The sequence below is a fragment of the Nelumbo lutea genome, chromosome 1 (assembly GCF_056320005.1).
Source record: "Nelumbo lutea isolate HS-2025 chromosome 1, American lotus-T2T, whole genome shotgun sequence".
NCBI classification, from domain to species: Eukaryota; Viridiplantae; Streptophyta; class Magnoliopsida; order Proteales; family Nelumbonaceae; genus Nelumbo; species Nelumbo lutea.
This window is the reverse complement of record NC_142684.1, coordinates 22,258,591-22,273,026: the sequence shown is the minus strand read 5'-3', so window position 1 is coordinate 22,273,026 and position 14,436 is coordinate 22,258,591. Positions and strand designations below refer to the sequence as shown.

Below are 14,436 nucleotides of genomic sequence, written 5' to 3'. Positions count from 1 at the left end.
TGGATGTTACCTTCTTTGAGTCCATATATATATATATATATATATGGTTATAGAACCTAGGGAACTACCCTTGGATACGTGTTGTTTACTTAAAAAAATCCATCGCCTAGGCAACTAGGCGACAAGGCCCCCCATGTCACCTATCCTTGTCTTGGCACCTTGAAAACTATGAGTTCTAGGTCAGTTGAGTGTGCTATTGCTTCTGATCCTATTGATGCTATTTCTGTAAGGGAACGAGAAGGTGTATTGCCCGTTGCATTTCACACCATCTTTCCTACAATAGCCTATCTCCCTTCTACCATACTTTCCTTTCTTCCTTTCTCTGTAGGATTGTTGGTGAGGCTCTCTCTAAACCTGAGTGGAGAACAACTATGCAAGAAGAAATGGAGGCTTTGATTAAGAATCAAACATGGGAAATAGTTGATCTTCCTACAGAGGAGACATTTGGGTGTAGATGGGTGTTCACTGTGAAGTATAGGGCTGATGGCAGTATAGAGAGGTACAAGGAAAGGTTGATTGTAGAAGGGTATACACGAACCTATGGTATAGATTCTCTGGAGACCTTTGCACTAGTGGCTAAGATGAGCTCAATTTGGATCCTTTTGTCTTTAGCAGCTACTTACTCAAGGCCACTCTTCCAGCTTGATGTCAAAAATTCTTTCCTTAATGGTGATTTACAAGAGGTGTATATGGACCTTCTAGCTGGATTTTATAAGGATGGTGAAGGAATGGTTTGTAGGCTGAAGGAGTCATTATATGGTCCGAAGCAGTCACCTAGAACATGGTTTGATAGTTTTAGGGGGCATTAATCAGTTTTGGATACACACAAACCCAGTCAGATGACACTTTCTTTCTGAAGAGGAGAGAATAACTTGTGTAGTGCTGATTGTGTATGTGGATGATATAGTTATAAGGAATGATTTGAACGAGATTGATGCACTCAAGAAGTCACTGCGGTAGGAATTGGAATTAAGGAACTAGGTGAGCTGAAATATTTTCTTGGGTTTGAGGTTGCAAGGTCTAACATAGGATATTTAACCATTAAAGGAAGTAGGAGTTAAACCAGCTATTACTCCTATTGACTAGAACCACAAGATTAATGCTTTAGATGGTGAGTTTGTTAAGGATGTAGGGAGATATTAGAAAATGGTAGGTCGACTGCTGTATTTGTTCATGACACACCCAAACATTTCTTATGCTGTAAGTGTTGTGAGTCAGTATATGCATGCTCCTCGGGTTCAACACTGGGAGGCCATTGATAGGATACTTGCATACCTAAAGAAACATCCTAGCAGAGGGATTTTATTTACTGATCATGGGAACTTGAAATTTGAAGCCTACACAGATGCAGATTGGGTAGGTTGCCTAGATTGACAGGAGATATACATCAGGAGTATATTCCTTTGTGGGAGGAAATTTGGTTACATGGAAAAGTATGAAACAATCAGTGGTGGTAAGGTCAAGTGCAGAAGTAGAGTACAAATCTATGGCCCATGGATAGGCTTGTCAATGATACCCGTAAACCCACGACCCGATATGGTAATCTCGGATTTGGATGGGGTAAATGTCATATTGGATCGGATTCGGATGGTAGTAGAATCTGATTAAAAATCGGATCAAACTTGGATTCACTCCCATACGATCCGATAAGAAATCCGAGTCTGATATATAACTTAATATATATATATATATATTATATTTATATATTATATATTATATTTTTTATACATTAATGTAATAAATAAAATCTCTTAGGGGTAAATAAGGAAATTTATTCTTCAAACCCCCAGTCGATCAGCCCTAAACCCTAAATCAGTCAACATTTTCTTCTCAACCCAGGTTTTCTTCTATCTCGCTATCGCTTTGCTACTGTTTTCTCCTCTCCCAACTTTCACTCTCTATAACAACCAACAAGATTGCAAGATTACAACTCTCACCGTCGCCTTGTTGTCGTTCTCTCCTCTCTCAACTCTCACTCTCTGCAACAACCAACAAGATTACAAGACTACAACTCTCGCTGTTGTCGCTGTTGACTCGTCGTTCTTTATTCCACCCTTTTCTTCATTCTCGCCATTCCCCTCTTTGCAATTGAAGTCCGAACACACTCATTCTCTAAACTAAAGATAACGACAAGTTCCTTAATCCTTATTTTTTATTTTGATTATTTTGCTTGATAATTTTTTACTTGTTTTGTTATTTGGTTTCTTCCTTTAGTTGTAACTAGGTTAGGCTTTTGTTCTTGCTCTCTGTACAAAGTAATTCTTTTTTTTGTTTTATTTTGATAGATCAATTATAGATTACAGATTACAGGTTGAACTTACCTTACAAATTACAAATTAAAAGTGGTTATATATTACAGATTACAAATTACATGTTTAATTTAATCAGTAACCTTACATGTTTAATTTGATCTCTTATTCTTGTTTTTTCTGAATAAATTACTCTTTTTCAAGTGAAGAATTTTTTTATTTCAAAACTTTTGAAATAAAAATTCAAGTTTTACAGATCTATAGTAGCATTAGTCGGATTAAAATCCAAAATCCAAAAAGTCCGATCGGTTTTGAACTTGGATGCCCTGCACACAATCTGATCGGATTTTGGATCGGAGTCAGATGCAACTAATATCTTGTTGAATCGAACTTGGATTTAGATGAGTCCAATCTGATTATAGGCCATCCCATGGTGTTTCAGAGTTGCTTTGGATTAGGTCCCTGTTGGGTGAGATTGGGATTGATGCAAAGGGGCCTATGATGTTATACTCAAGGTTCAAAGTATCGATAGGATACGCCTCGTATCGGGCGTATCGTATTGTATCTTTTGGTCTTGATACACCTATTTACAAGTGTTTCGGGACCCTCATTTATTTTAGTAAAAAAACCATTAAAAAACATCTTTAAAAATCAATTTTTGAAAAAAAAACTAAAAAAAAACCCATTGAGTAGATATTTTTTAGTACCGATACACCCTTACCAATACATCGGGGCGTATCGATACTTTGAACCATGGTTATACTGTGACAACGAAATTGCAATCAATATTGCCCACAACCTAGTTCAACATGACATGACAAAACATATTGAAGTTGATAGGCACTTCGTAAGAGAGGGGGTATAAATACAAATGGAAGAGGGTGGCTAGAAGTGATTGCTTTCTCTTCTCTTCTTCTCTCCTCATAAAACCTTATAATTTACTTCCTCTTTTTCTATAGTTTTTTTTTTTTTTTTCAGTAGATTTCTACTCCCATTATTGAGGAGCCCATTCGACCATCAATTCATAAGGTGTACGTCGGACATGCTTGGGAGTTTGCACCAGTTTGTACACCGGCTCAAACTCTATCTTCCACCTCTCCACCAACATTGAGCCATTGATAGATCCTCTTCCAAGTTTTGATCTTCCCATTGCTTTACGTAAGGGCAAATGTACTTGTATTGACCATCCCATCTCTCGTTATTGCTCTCTTGTTCATTTGTCTACCACACATAAGAAATTTGTGTCTCTTCTATTTCTTGTATCTGTCTCTAGGTTTGTTTAGGAAGCTCTTGCCTCACCTGATTGGAAGAAAGCAATGGATGATGAATTTTAAGCTCTCCAGTCTAGCCACACATTGGACCTTACCTTCTTACCTATTGGAAAATAGGCAATTGGTTGTAGGTGGGTGTATATGATCAAACACATACAAGATGGTAGTATTGATTACTCTAAGACCTTATCCCTAGTGGCTAAGTTGTAATCTATATGAGTTATTACTTTTCTTGCTGTCTATTTTGATTGGCTCTTGTACTAGCTTGATGTTAAGAATGCCTTCCTTAATGGTGATCTTCAAGAGGAGGTGCACATGGAGCAACCTCTTGGGTATGTTGCTCAGGGAGAGGCTGGTTTGGTATGTTAGTTGCGCAAGGCAATCTATGGACTTAAGCAATCACCACGGGCCTGGTTTGGTAGGTTTAGTAGTGGTGTTTAGGAGTTTGGTCTTCTCAAAGAATCACTCAACCTAAAAGCTTAAGCTGTTAGGTGAGGCCCTTGAATAGGTTGATATTCTCTAACACACCCCCTCACATGAAAGCCCATTGGACTTGAAGTGTGAACAAGCATAGGCTCACCCATACCTTGTGGTGAAACTTAATTAATTATAATGGGGGTAATGAGGATCGAACACTAGACCATTTGGTCAAAGTGGCTCTGATACCATCTCAAAGAACCACTCAACCTAAAAGCTCAAGTTGTTAGGTGAGGTCCTTGAATAGTTTGATATTCTCTAACAGGTCTCAAGCAATGTGGACTTGATCATTCAGTCTTCAATAGGGATACCACATCCGGGAAGATCATTTTGGTAGTGTATGTTGATGACATAATCATTATTGGCAGTGATATTAGTGGGGTTAATGATTCAAAATAATTTTTGCCATAACACTTTCAAATCAATGATTTAGGATCCTTGAAGTATTTCCTAGGTGTTGATGTAGCCTGCTCGAAGTGGAGAATCTCTTTGTCACGATGCGAGTATGTCATAGATTTGTTGGATGAGGTCAGTCTACTAGGGGCTAAACCAATTGAGACCCCTATAGATCCTAATGTGAAAATGACTGATAGTCAGGGGAGCCATTCAATGATCTTGGAAGGTGTTGAGTGGGCCGACTTGTGTTTAGTTTATTTTCTTTTAAATTAAGATGTTGTTGGGCCTTGGGCCCATTAGTTTTTATTTTTTAAAGAGCTGTAATTACTTAGTTTGAGTTGCCATCCAACTAAGGGCATCCTTGTAATATCTCATACTTAAGTTAATTATAAATAGAATGAGGGGCTGGCGGCTAGGGTTATGTTAATCTATCCTAGTCGACCTTCTTCTCTTTTCTCCCCTTTCCTCTCTTGCTGAAATCCCCAACTGTCTACTCTTTCTTTCACAAGAAGCTTGGCTGAAATCAGCACATAAGGTTTTCTACTTGGTATCAGAGTAGGTTGAAGGTTCTTGAAGAGATTTATTCCTGCAGCCCTAGATCAGCCGACTGCATGGAGTTTTAAGAGGCTGATCGAAGCTTTCAGGTAAGCCCAGTTTTTGGATTTTCTTGATGGATCTGTATGCCCTGTAGCTGGTCTAGGGTTTCTCATCAGAATCAGGAAAAACTAGAGAAAGGGGAAGAGTCCTGATTTTGTTGGACTCTTCAATTTTGACCTAGGTAGTGGCGCTCTATTTTTCTAGGGTTCCTTTGGGTTTTTTGTAAGGGGCGATTCAAGTTCCATGTGGTTTGGAGGCCTCTAGAGAGGGCGGTTGCTTCTTCTCTCTCTTCTCCCCATCCCACCGAAAAGGAATCTTTCGTGGGGAGAAAGTCTAGGACACCAAAGGAGTGTCGTTGGTTCCAGAAGGTATTCTGTTTATTCTTGTTGCATTTTTTAGCTATTTTTTGGACCTCTTTGAGACACATGGAGGGACACAGAGTTGAATATAAGCCTGGGAATGAAATGGGACCAGTGAGAGGAGGTGTTGGAGACCCCTTCGGAGCCGGAACCATTACTACAGTTAGGTTGGATGGTACAAATTACTTAGAATGGTCTCAATCTGCAAAGATGGCCATTGGGGCTCGTAGAAAATTGGGGTATATTACTGGTGAAGAGGTAAAACCCGAAACTGGCAATTCCCGGTGGGTGCAAGAAAATTATATGGTAATGACATGGTTGTGTAATTCTATGTTGCCACATATAAGTAAACTTTTTATGGGCAAACACTGCTAAGGAGATATGGGATGGGGTTGCAGAGACCTATTCACGATAGGAGAATGTTGCTAGGGCTTATCAACTGAGAAATCAAATTATTGCTACTAGGCAGGGAGATAGATCTGTTGTAGCTTATTTTTCAGTCCTTAAGACCCTGTGGCAGGAGATGGACCATCTAGAGACCTTTGCTTGGGAAACCACCAAGGATGCGGCTACCTATCAAAAACACTTAGAGAAGTATAGGGTGTTCGAATTCCTTGCTGGCCTTAACCCTGAGTATGACATTGCACGACAACATCTTCTTTCCAGGGACAGTGTCACTCTCTCCCAAGCATATGCATTCGTCTCAGGAGAGGAGTGCAGGAGGGATGTAATGATGAAGAATCTCATGTCTGATCAGTCTGCTATGGTAAGTGTTGTGAAACCTAAACAGAATGGCAATGAGAACAAGAAGGAAGACAAAAGGGACTTAGTCTGTGACTACTGTAAGAAACCAAAGCATACAAGAGATACTTGCTAGAAGCTTCACCCACATCTTGTGCCGACCAGATTGAAGAATAAGAGAGGAAATGCACATATGGCAGTTACTGGTGACACTCCGGCCCCCCCTACTACAGTTGCCTTGGAGTCTGTTGCAGCTGCTGCAGTAAGGGCCGAGCTTGAGAGGTTTGGGTTACTTCTGAATCATAGGGATACAACTAGTTCCAATTCAGCCGCAACCGGACAACAAGGTACAGGTAGCATAGGTGGAACTCACTCTACCTCCCTTGCCCACACAGGTAGTCCACATGTCACTGCAAACTATTTTTCTGCTTCAGGTAAGGACAGATCTCCTTGGATTATAGACTCAGGAGCCTCAGAGCACATGACCCATTGCTCCACCATTTTCTCCTCTTACTAGCTCAGTTCTGGCAGAGATAGGGTCTCCACAACTGATGGATCCCATGTTCCTATTGTTGGGAAGGGATCTGTCAAGATTAATGATTCCATTTGTTTACCCTCTATCCTCCACGTTCCTAGATTGAGCACCAACTTGTTATCTGTTAGTAGTTTGACTAAGAATCTGAACTGCTCAGTAATTTTTTCTCCTGGACATTGTATTTTGTAGGATCTGGATTCAAAGAGGACAATTGGGAGTGGTCGTGAAGTGAATGGAATCTACCTCTTGGATACTCTTCCAATTCACCAAAGTCATCATGTTTGCAAGGACAGTGAGTCAAAACTTGTGGATCGGATTATACTTTGGCATAATCGTCTGGGTCATTTGTCTTTTTCTTCTTTAAGTTCTTTGTTTCCAAAACTGTTTGAGTTTGTGAACCTATCAAGGTTAAAGTGTGAAGGTTGTGTACTTGGAAAGCATTGTAGACACTCTTTTAAACCGAGTAATAAAAGATGTTCTTCTCTTTTTGATGTTATTCATTCGGATGTGTGGGGCCCTTATCATGTTCCCTCTATGGGCGGCTATCGCTATTTTCTTCTGTTTGTGGTGATTTCTCTCGATATTCCTGGATTTACTTGATGAAATCACGTGACGAGGTGCCATCCTTGGTGAGGCAATTCCATCAGATGGTATTAACACAGTTTGGAACTAGAATCATGATGTTCAGATCTGACAATGCTAGAGAATATTTTGAGAGACATCTTGCCTCATATCTGTTAGAGTATGGTGTTGTCCATCAGAGTAGTTGCTCCTACAGTCCACAGCAGAATGGTGTTGCAGAGAGAAAGAACAGACACATTGTTGAGACGGCAAGAAGCATGATGATCACAGCAACAGTTCCGGTTCCGTTTTTGGGTGATGCTGTTCTCACGGCAATATATCTGATTAACAGGATGCCTTCTCGTATACTTGGATTCAGCACTCCATTCAGCCTTCTTTTTCCTCAGGGGGAGATGTTTCATATTCCCCTAAGGGTGTTTGGGTGTGTCTGCTTTGCGCATATTCTTGGTCCTTACCATTCGAAGCTTGATCCCAAGGCAAAGAAATGTGTCTTCATTGGATATGCAGAGAATCAGAAAGGGTACCGTTGCTATGATCCAGTCTCTGGGAACTGGTTTGTTACTATGGACATCACCTTTTTTGAATCTGCATACTTCTTCTCAAGGAATCCTTCTCAGGGGGAGTGTTTTGGGGAAGCAAGTCAGCGGTCTATCCCTCTCCCAGTTCCAGTTCCTATGTCTACTACTGTGCTTGACAACCATCCGATATCACCTACCTTGCCACCCCCTTTGCGTTCCGTCTCACAGTATTACTCACGGCAGAGACTTCATAAGGATGTTGATTCCACTACGGCAGAACTCATACCACTTCCTGTCGACCCCTTGGAGACTCCAGATTCGGCTGATACAGATCCAATTCTTTCTCTTGATCCCTCTACTATTTCAATTTCCATTGGTCCCACTAACACTATTACAGATAACCTTGATCTCCCTATTGCTCTTAGAAAAGGGAAGAGGAAGTGCACTGCTCATTGCATATCACAATACTTATCCTACAGTGGACTTTCTCCTTCCTACCGTGCTTTTCTCTCTTCTCTTGATTTTGTGTCTATACCCAAGGGTGTTAGTGAGGCTCTCTCCAAACCTGAGTGGAAGGCAGCTATGCAAGAAGAGATGGAAGCTTTGATTAAGAATCAAACATGGGAGATTGTGGACCTACCAGAAGGCAAGGAGGCAGTTGGACGCAGATGGGTTTACACAGGAAAGTATAAGGCAGATGGAAGCATAGAGAGGTACAAGGCAAGACTTGTTGCAAAAGGATACACACAGATCCATGGCATTGATTATCTAGAGACCTTTGGACCAATCGCAAAGATGACCTCTGTTCGGATACTCGTTTCTCTTACTGCCTCATACTCTTGGCCCTTGTTTCAACTGGATGTGAAGAATGCTTTCCTAAATGGGGATCTACAAGAAGAGGTGTATATGGATCTTCCAGCTGGTTTTTATGATAATGCTAAAGAGAGAAAGGTATGCAAGCTGAAGAAGTCACTATATGGCTTGAAACAATCTCCCAGAGCATGGTTCGATAGATTCAGAAAGGCCCTGATTGTTTTTGGCTACACTCAAACTCAATCTGATGACACCTTGTCTGTGAAGTGCAGGGGATCCTTGGTGTCAATCCTAATTGTTTATGTGGATGATATTGTTGTCACTGGGAATGATCTAAGTGAGATTGATAGTTTGAAGAGGAACCTGCATAAGGAATTTGAGATTAAGGACCTTGGAGAACTGAGATACTTCTTAGGCATTGAAGTTGCAAGATCGAAACATGGAATTTTTATCTCTCAAAGGAAGTATGTGTTGGACCTTCTCCAAGAAACAAGGAAACTTGGAACAAAGGCAGCTAGCACCCTCATTGATCAGAACCATAGAATCAGTGCATCGGAAGGTGAACCAGTAAAGGACCTTGGGAGGTACCAAAGACTTGTGGGTCGGCTACTATACTTGTGCATGACAAGACCGGACATCTCCTATGCAGTGAGTGTAGTGAGCCAATACATGCATGCTCCACGAGACCAGCACTGGAAGGCAGTTGATAGGATCCTTGCTTATCTGAAGGGACATCCAGGCAGAGGCATATTGTTTACTAATCATGGATAGCTCAAGCTAGAGACCTATACAGATGCGGACTGGGCAGGATGCCTCGATGACAGAAGATCAACTTCAGGAGTGTGCACCCTAGTTGGGGGTAACCTAGTCTCATGGAAGAGTAAAAAACAAACAGTTGTGGCAAGATCAAGTGCAGAAGCCGAATATAGGGCCATGGAACATGGAGTTTCAGAACTTCTCTGGATCCGTTCTCTATTGGAAGAAATCGGTGTTCAGGTAGAAGAACCTATGATGCTATACTGCGATAACCAGGCAGCAATTAATATTGCTCATAATCTAGTCCAGCATGACCGAACTAAGCACATTGAAGTAGATAGACATTTTATCAGAGAAAGGGTAACTTCTGGAGAAGTTTGTCTTCCATACATTTTTGTGATCTGCAGCTTGCTGATGTCCTCACAAAAGGCGTTGTAAAGAATAAGCTGGAGCATGATCTACGCAAGTTGGGGATGTATGACATCTACTCCCAACTTGAGGGGGAGTGTTGAGTGGGCCGATTTGTGTTTAGTTTAATTTTTTTAAATTAAGATTTTGTTGGGCCTTGGACCCATTAGTTTTTATTTTTTAAAGAGCTGTAATTACTTAGTTTGAGTTGCCGCCCTACTGAGGGCATCCTATCTCATACTTAAGTTAATTATAAATAGAATGAGGGGCTGGCGGCTGGGGTTATGCTAATCTATCCTAATCGACTTTCTTCTCTTTTCTCCCCTTTCCTCTCTTGCTGAAATCCCCAACTTTCTACTCTTTCTTTCACAATAAGCTTGGCTGAAATCAGCACATAAGGTTTTCTACTGAAGGTACAAGAGATTAGTTGGCAAATTAATTTATCTCATCATAACCCGTCCTGATATCTCCTTCTGTGTAGGGGTTCTGAGTTAGTTCATGTAGAAACCCACAGTCATTCCCTGGGAAGGTGTTGTAAGAGTATTGAGATACCTGAAAGGTTCTTTAGGCCGGGGATTACTATACAAGAAAGGGGGAGAGTTAACTTTAGAGGGATATTTCGATTCAGATTGGGCAGGAGGTCTACTACAAGGTATTATACCTTTTTATGTGTCAATCTGATTATTTGGAAAAGTAAAAAGCAAAGTGTAGTTGCTAGAAGTAGTGCTGAAGTTGAGTATAGAGCAATGACCCACACCACTTGTGAGTTGACATGGCTGAATCATCTTTTTCAAGAGATAGGTATTTTATAGGAAAGCTTGACAAGTTGTTTTGTGATAATCAAGCCACTATTCATATTGCTTCCAACCTGGTTTTCCATGAAAGGACCAAACATATAAAAGTTGATTGTCATTTTGTGAGAGAAACAGTGACAAATGGTGATATTGTGACTCCTTATGTCAAATTAGAAGAACAGCTGGCAAATATTTTTACCAAGGGCTTGTGCCGTACCAAGATGGATTATATTTGTAACAAGTAGGAGATCTATGATACATTTACTCCAGCTTGAGGGGGGGGGGGTTTGAAATGTTTGCCCATAAGGGGCATTTTTATCATTTTCTATAGCTTTGTAGTTCCCTTGTTAAGGGCATTTTTATATTTTTGCATGTTCTAATGAAGGGAATAACAGTGTAGGTTGATAGGTTGAAGAAGACAAGTGCATATCTTCTTCCTAGGCCTTTTACTTTCTTCTTGTTTTCTACTGTGTAAGACAGATCTCCCTACCTTTTTCCCTCCTTTTGCCTCCTATTTTTCTCTTTTATTCTCAATTATAATACACCCCACATAACCAAAGCTTCCAATAAGCAGATCGGAAATTAGTACATGAAAGAGCTCCCAACAAGGGTTTTATCTTTATGTGCAATATCTTGGTTGAAAAGCATTTATTACTTTGACCTTTCCTTGTCTTCTTACTACTAAAACTCTCAATACCAAACTCTCTTCATCAATTGATCTTTCTTTTGCCACAAGTTTTTGGGTCATCCCTAGCTTCCTCCTTTCTGCAATTTACCCATAAAGTTTAGGGTATATATATATATATATATATAGGTGTTTCTGTTCAACATATACACCCTCTAAGGACCCCAAAAAGGTCTATTTTCAAAAATTAAGACTTGTTTATATATTTTAATTGCAAAATGCACTGCTTTTATGTATTTCAACTTTCTTTTTTTTTTCCGGGAAATGGGAGGTTTTTATCTATTCCTAGTGTATAACCAGGACTGCTGTCCTTTTTCTTCTGTTTATGATCATTTATGAGGACTTATGGTAAGTCACTATATATTGTTTGTCTTTGCTTTCAAAATTGTAATTCCTTGTTCACTCATTTCTCATTTCTAAGTGTAATTTATTTTTCCTCTTCCCGTGTGTCTTTAGGTGGGCTATCTCTCAGCCTCTATAAGAACAGTAGCAGATGCCAGGGTTGGGGATACTATCACTCACTATACTAGAAAAGCAGAAAAGTCACTGCCTGGATACGAGGAAGCCACTCCAATGGTGTTCTGTGGCCTGTTTCCTGTTGATGCTGACCAGTACTGTCTTGTGCTCCTCATCTGCATTGTCTTGGCTTAGACTTAAATGTGCTTCAAGATTTTGCTGCTATAAATGCTTCCATGTCTATTCTGTTTGTAGGTTTCCTGAGCTACGGGATGCATTAGAAAAGCTGCAACTTAATGATGCAGCATTAAAGGTTAGGCACACAGTCCCACACACCATCTTTATCTTTCTGTTTCTTCATTCAGGAGCTGAAATTGTAAATACCTTAGATACTTTAAAATTTTTAAGTAGAAATTGAGAAAATGATTGAATGGAAGAAAGAAGAGAAGATGAAGGAAAGGAATAGTTTTTGGGGGAAAACAAGTGAAAGCCAAATGAGGGTGGCCAATCCTCACAATGGAATTAAGCCAACTCCTCATATCTATCTTTGTAAAACCAATACCTCAGACCCATCTTGGTAAAACTTTACCAAGTTGGAAATTAGGCAATTGAAGTCCAATTTGCGGAGGTGAGCAAGTTTAACTGATCTCTCAACAGCCTGTTTCCTTTTTTGTTTAATATAACATGAACAATGCAATTACCAAACTGCCCCTGCCACAGTACATCACCATGTATAACATTAAGATAGCTCCCAGTTACACCCAATACCCCCCTTTCACATATGCCCAATTCATTGAGTATAGTAATTAATTGTCTTTGACTTACCTACAACTTCTGTAAGAATATGTGCAATTTGACCACCATTCGCACAAAAGTTAAACAGATATCCTTGAAGGCAACCTTTTCTCTAATAAAATGCCTGTCCACCTCAACTTCTGTAAGAATATGTGCAATTTGACCACTATTCGCACAAAAGTTAAACAGATATCCTTGAAGGCAACCTTTTCTCTAATAAAATGCCTGTCCACCTCAATGTGTTTTGTTCTGTTATGTTGTGCTGGATTGTGAGCAATACTTATCGTAGCCTTATTACCTCAATATAGGTTTATCAGGCCTTCTGTGGTCCACACATGAGCATCACTTGGTCTGATAGCACTTAAAACACACCAGAAAATAAGTCCGGAACTGTTGGTGAGTACTACAGATGTTCATCATAATTCCCATAGAGCCACTCATCTCTTTTAAGAACATGGGCCGGGCAGTAAATGTGGTCTACAAATCAGACCACTAAAGGCTCCTAACTCAGCCAAAAAGCATGAGATCACTTCTGGATGATCCCAATGTTAGGCAAAATAGGATCTACCAATCTCATTCAAAACAAATCTCTCTTGACTGCTCCATTGACAAGAAGGTTGTTTCCTGATTTTTTTTTTTTTTTTTTTGAGTTTTCAAGGAAACAATCCAAAAATGGTCAAGATGCTTCAATAAGTCATGAAAAAATGTCCAATAGCACCAACAGTTACTCATCTATCAAGATCTATAAGCACCCTACTTTTCCATTTGACATCTGTACAGTGATGATGTCATCAAGGTACCATGATGACTGTCACAAAGTCCAGACATCAAGTCTATCACATTAAGGAAAAAATGGTTCTGTTACCAACTTGGAATCACAGTTGAGAGAAAAATGATTGAGAAGAAGAGAAATATGAGGAAGAAAGAGGAAAAAAAATTTGAGAAAGAAGCAGGGGATATTCTCTGGATAGCCTACCTTCTTATATTCAATATAACATGAACAATATTATTATACTGCACTGCTACAGTATATCACTTCACCATATATAATGTCAAGATATCCCCCAATTATATCTAATAGCTTTGTTTACCTCTCAAATTACGTTTCACATGAAATTGTTGACTAGAGGTAAAGTGAACTAGAAACTATGGAATGCAATGCTTTAACATATGCTACATGGCTAAGATTAAGGGTGACTAAATGTCTCAGCACTGTGCAGATAACACTGTAGTGCCTTGAATAGGAGATGTTGGCCTTTTATTTTCTGTTTCTAGTTGAATTTGGGTAGGTTTAGCCATTCAGAGTCCAGAAAACACTTGGTGCTAATTTTTAAGTTGCTATACAATATGGGATTAGTGTTACATATTGGTCTCACTCTCACTAGGTCAACTTTGCAGTTTGAGCCAGAGACCTCAAGTGCTATGGGTTTTGGCTTCCGGTGTGGGTTCTTAGGCCTTCTTCATATGGAAATTGTCCAGGTATACATACTTCCAACTGTTCCTCTGTATTGTTTTTTTGCCATCTATGCTGTTCCTAGGTTAGTTGCAATATCCAAGCTTGTTGGAAATCTAAACTGAGTTTTTCCTGATGTACTTCCACCTTTCAGGAAAGGCTTGAGAGGGAATACAACTTGACCCTGATAACTACTGCTCCAAGTGTTGTTTACAGAGTGGATTGTGTAAATGGTGATACTGTAATTTCTTCTCAAACCTTTACTGTCTCTGTTGCTATGGAATTTTCATTTCTTGAGTATTTTATGGCCTGGTTCATGCAGAATGATTGTTGACTATCTTCTAATATATTCAGCAACCTAAATGTATTTGTGGTGCTTTTCATGATAAACCTTTTTTTTTTTTTTGTTTGGCATATTTTTGGTCCTTTCATGAATCTAAGCCATAGGATAAACTATTTTCTTGTAGTTCTTTAGTTTAGTTTATCCACGAAAAAATCCCTATATTACTTAGTACCTGCTAAAATGGCGAATATCATATCAGTGCTTAATG

The 14,436-nt window shown here is 39.6% G+C and overlaps 1 protein-coding gene across 2 annotated transcripts in view; it reads left to right on the top strand.

Moving 5' to 3' along the window:
• Nucleotides 1–14,436, top strand: part of LOC148873919 (Small GTP-binding protein) — an 86,522-nt gene that overhangs the window by 61,755 nt on the left and 10,331 nt on the right. For both annotated transcript variants that reach the window (XR_016104788.1, XM_088963638.1), the window contains exons 11-14: nucleotides 11,638–11,792; nucleotides 11,893–11,950; nucleotides 13,831–13,911; nucleotides 14,040–14,126. Coding sequence is in view for 1 of the 2 variants with exons in the window: in XM_088963638.1 (XP_088819764.1) it covers nucleotides 11,638–11,792; nucleotides 11,893–11,950; nucleotides 13,831–13,911; nucleotides 14,040–14,126 (381 nt within the window). In the remaining variant the exon portion in view is untranslated. The remainder of the gene's footprint in view (nucleotides 1–11,637; nucleotides 11,793–11,892; nucleotides 11,951–13,830; nucleotides 13,912–14,039; nucleotides 14,127–14,436) is intronic.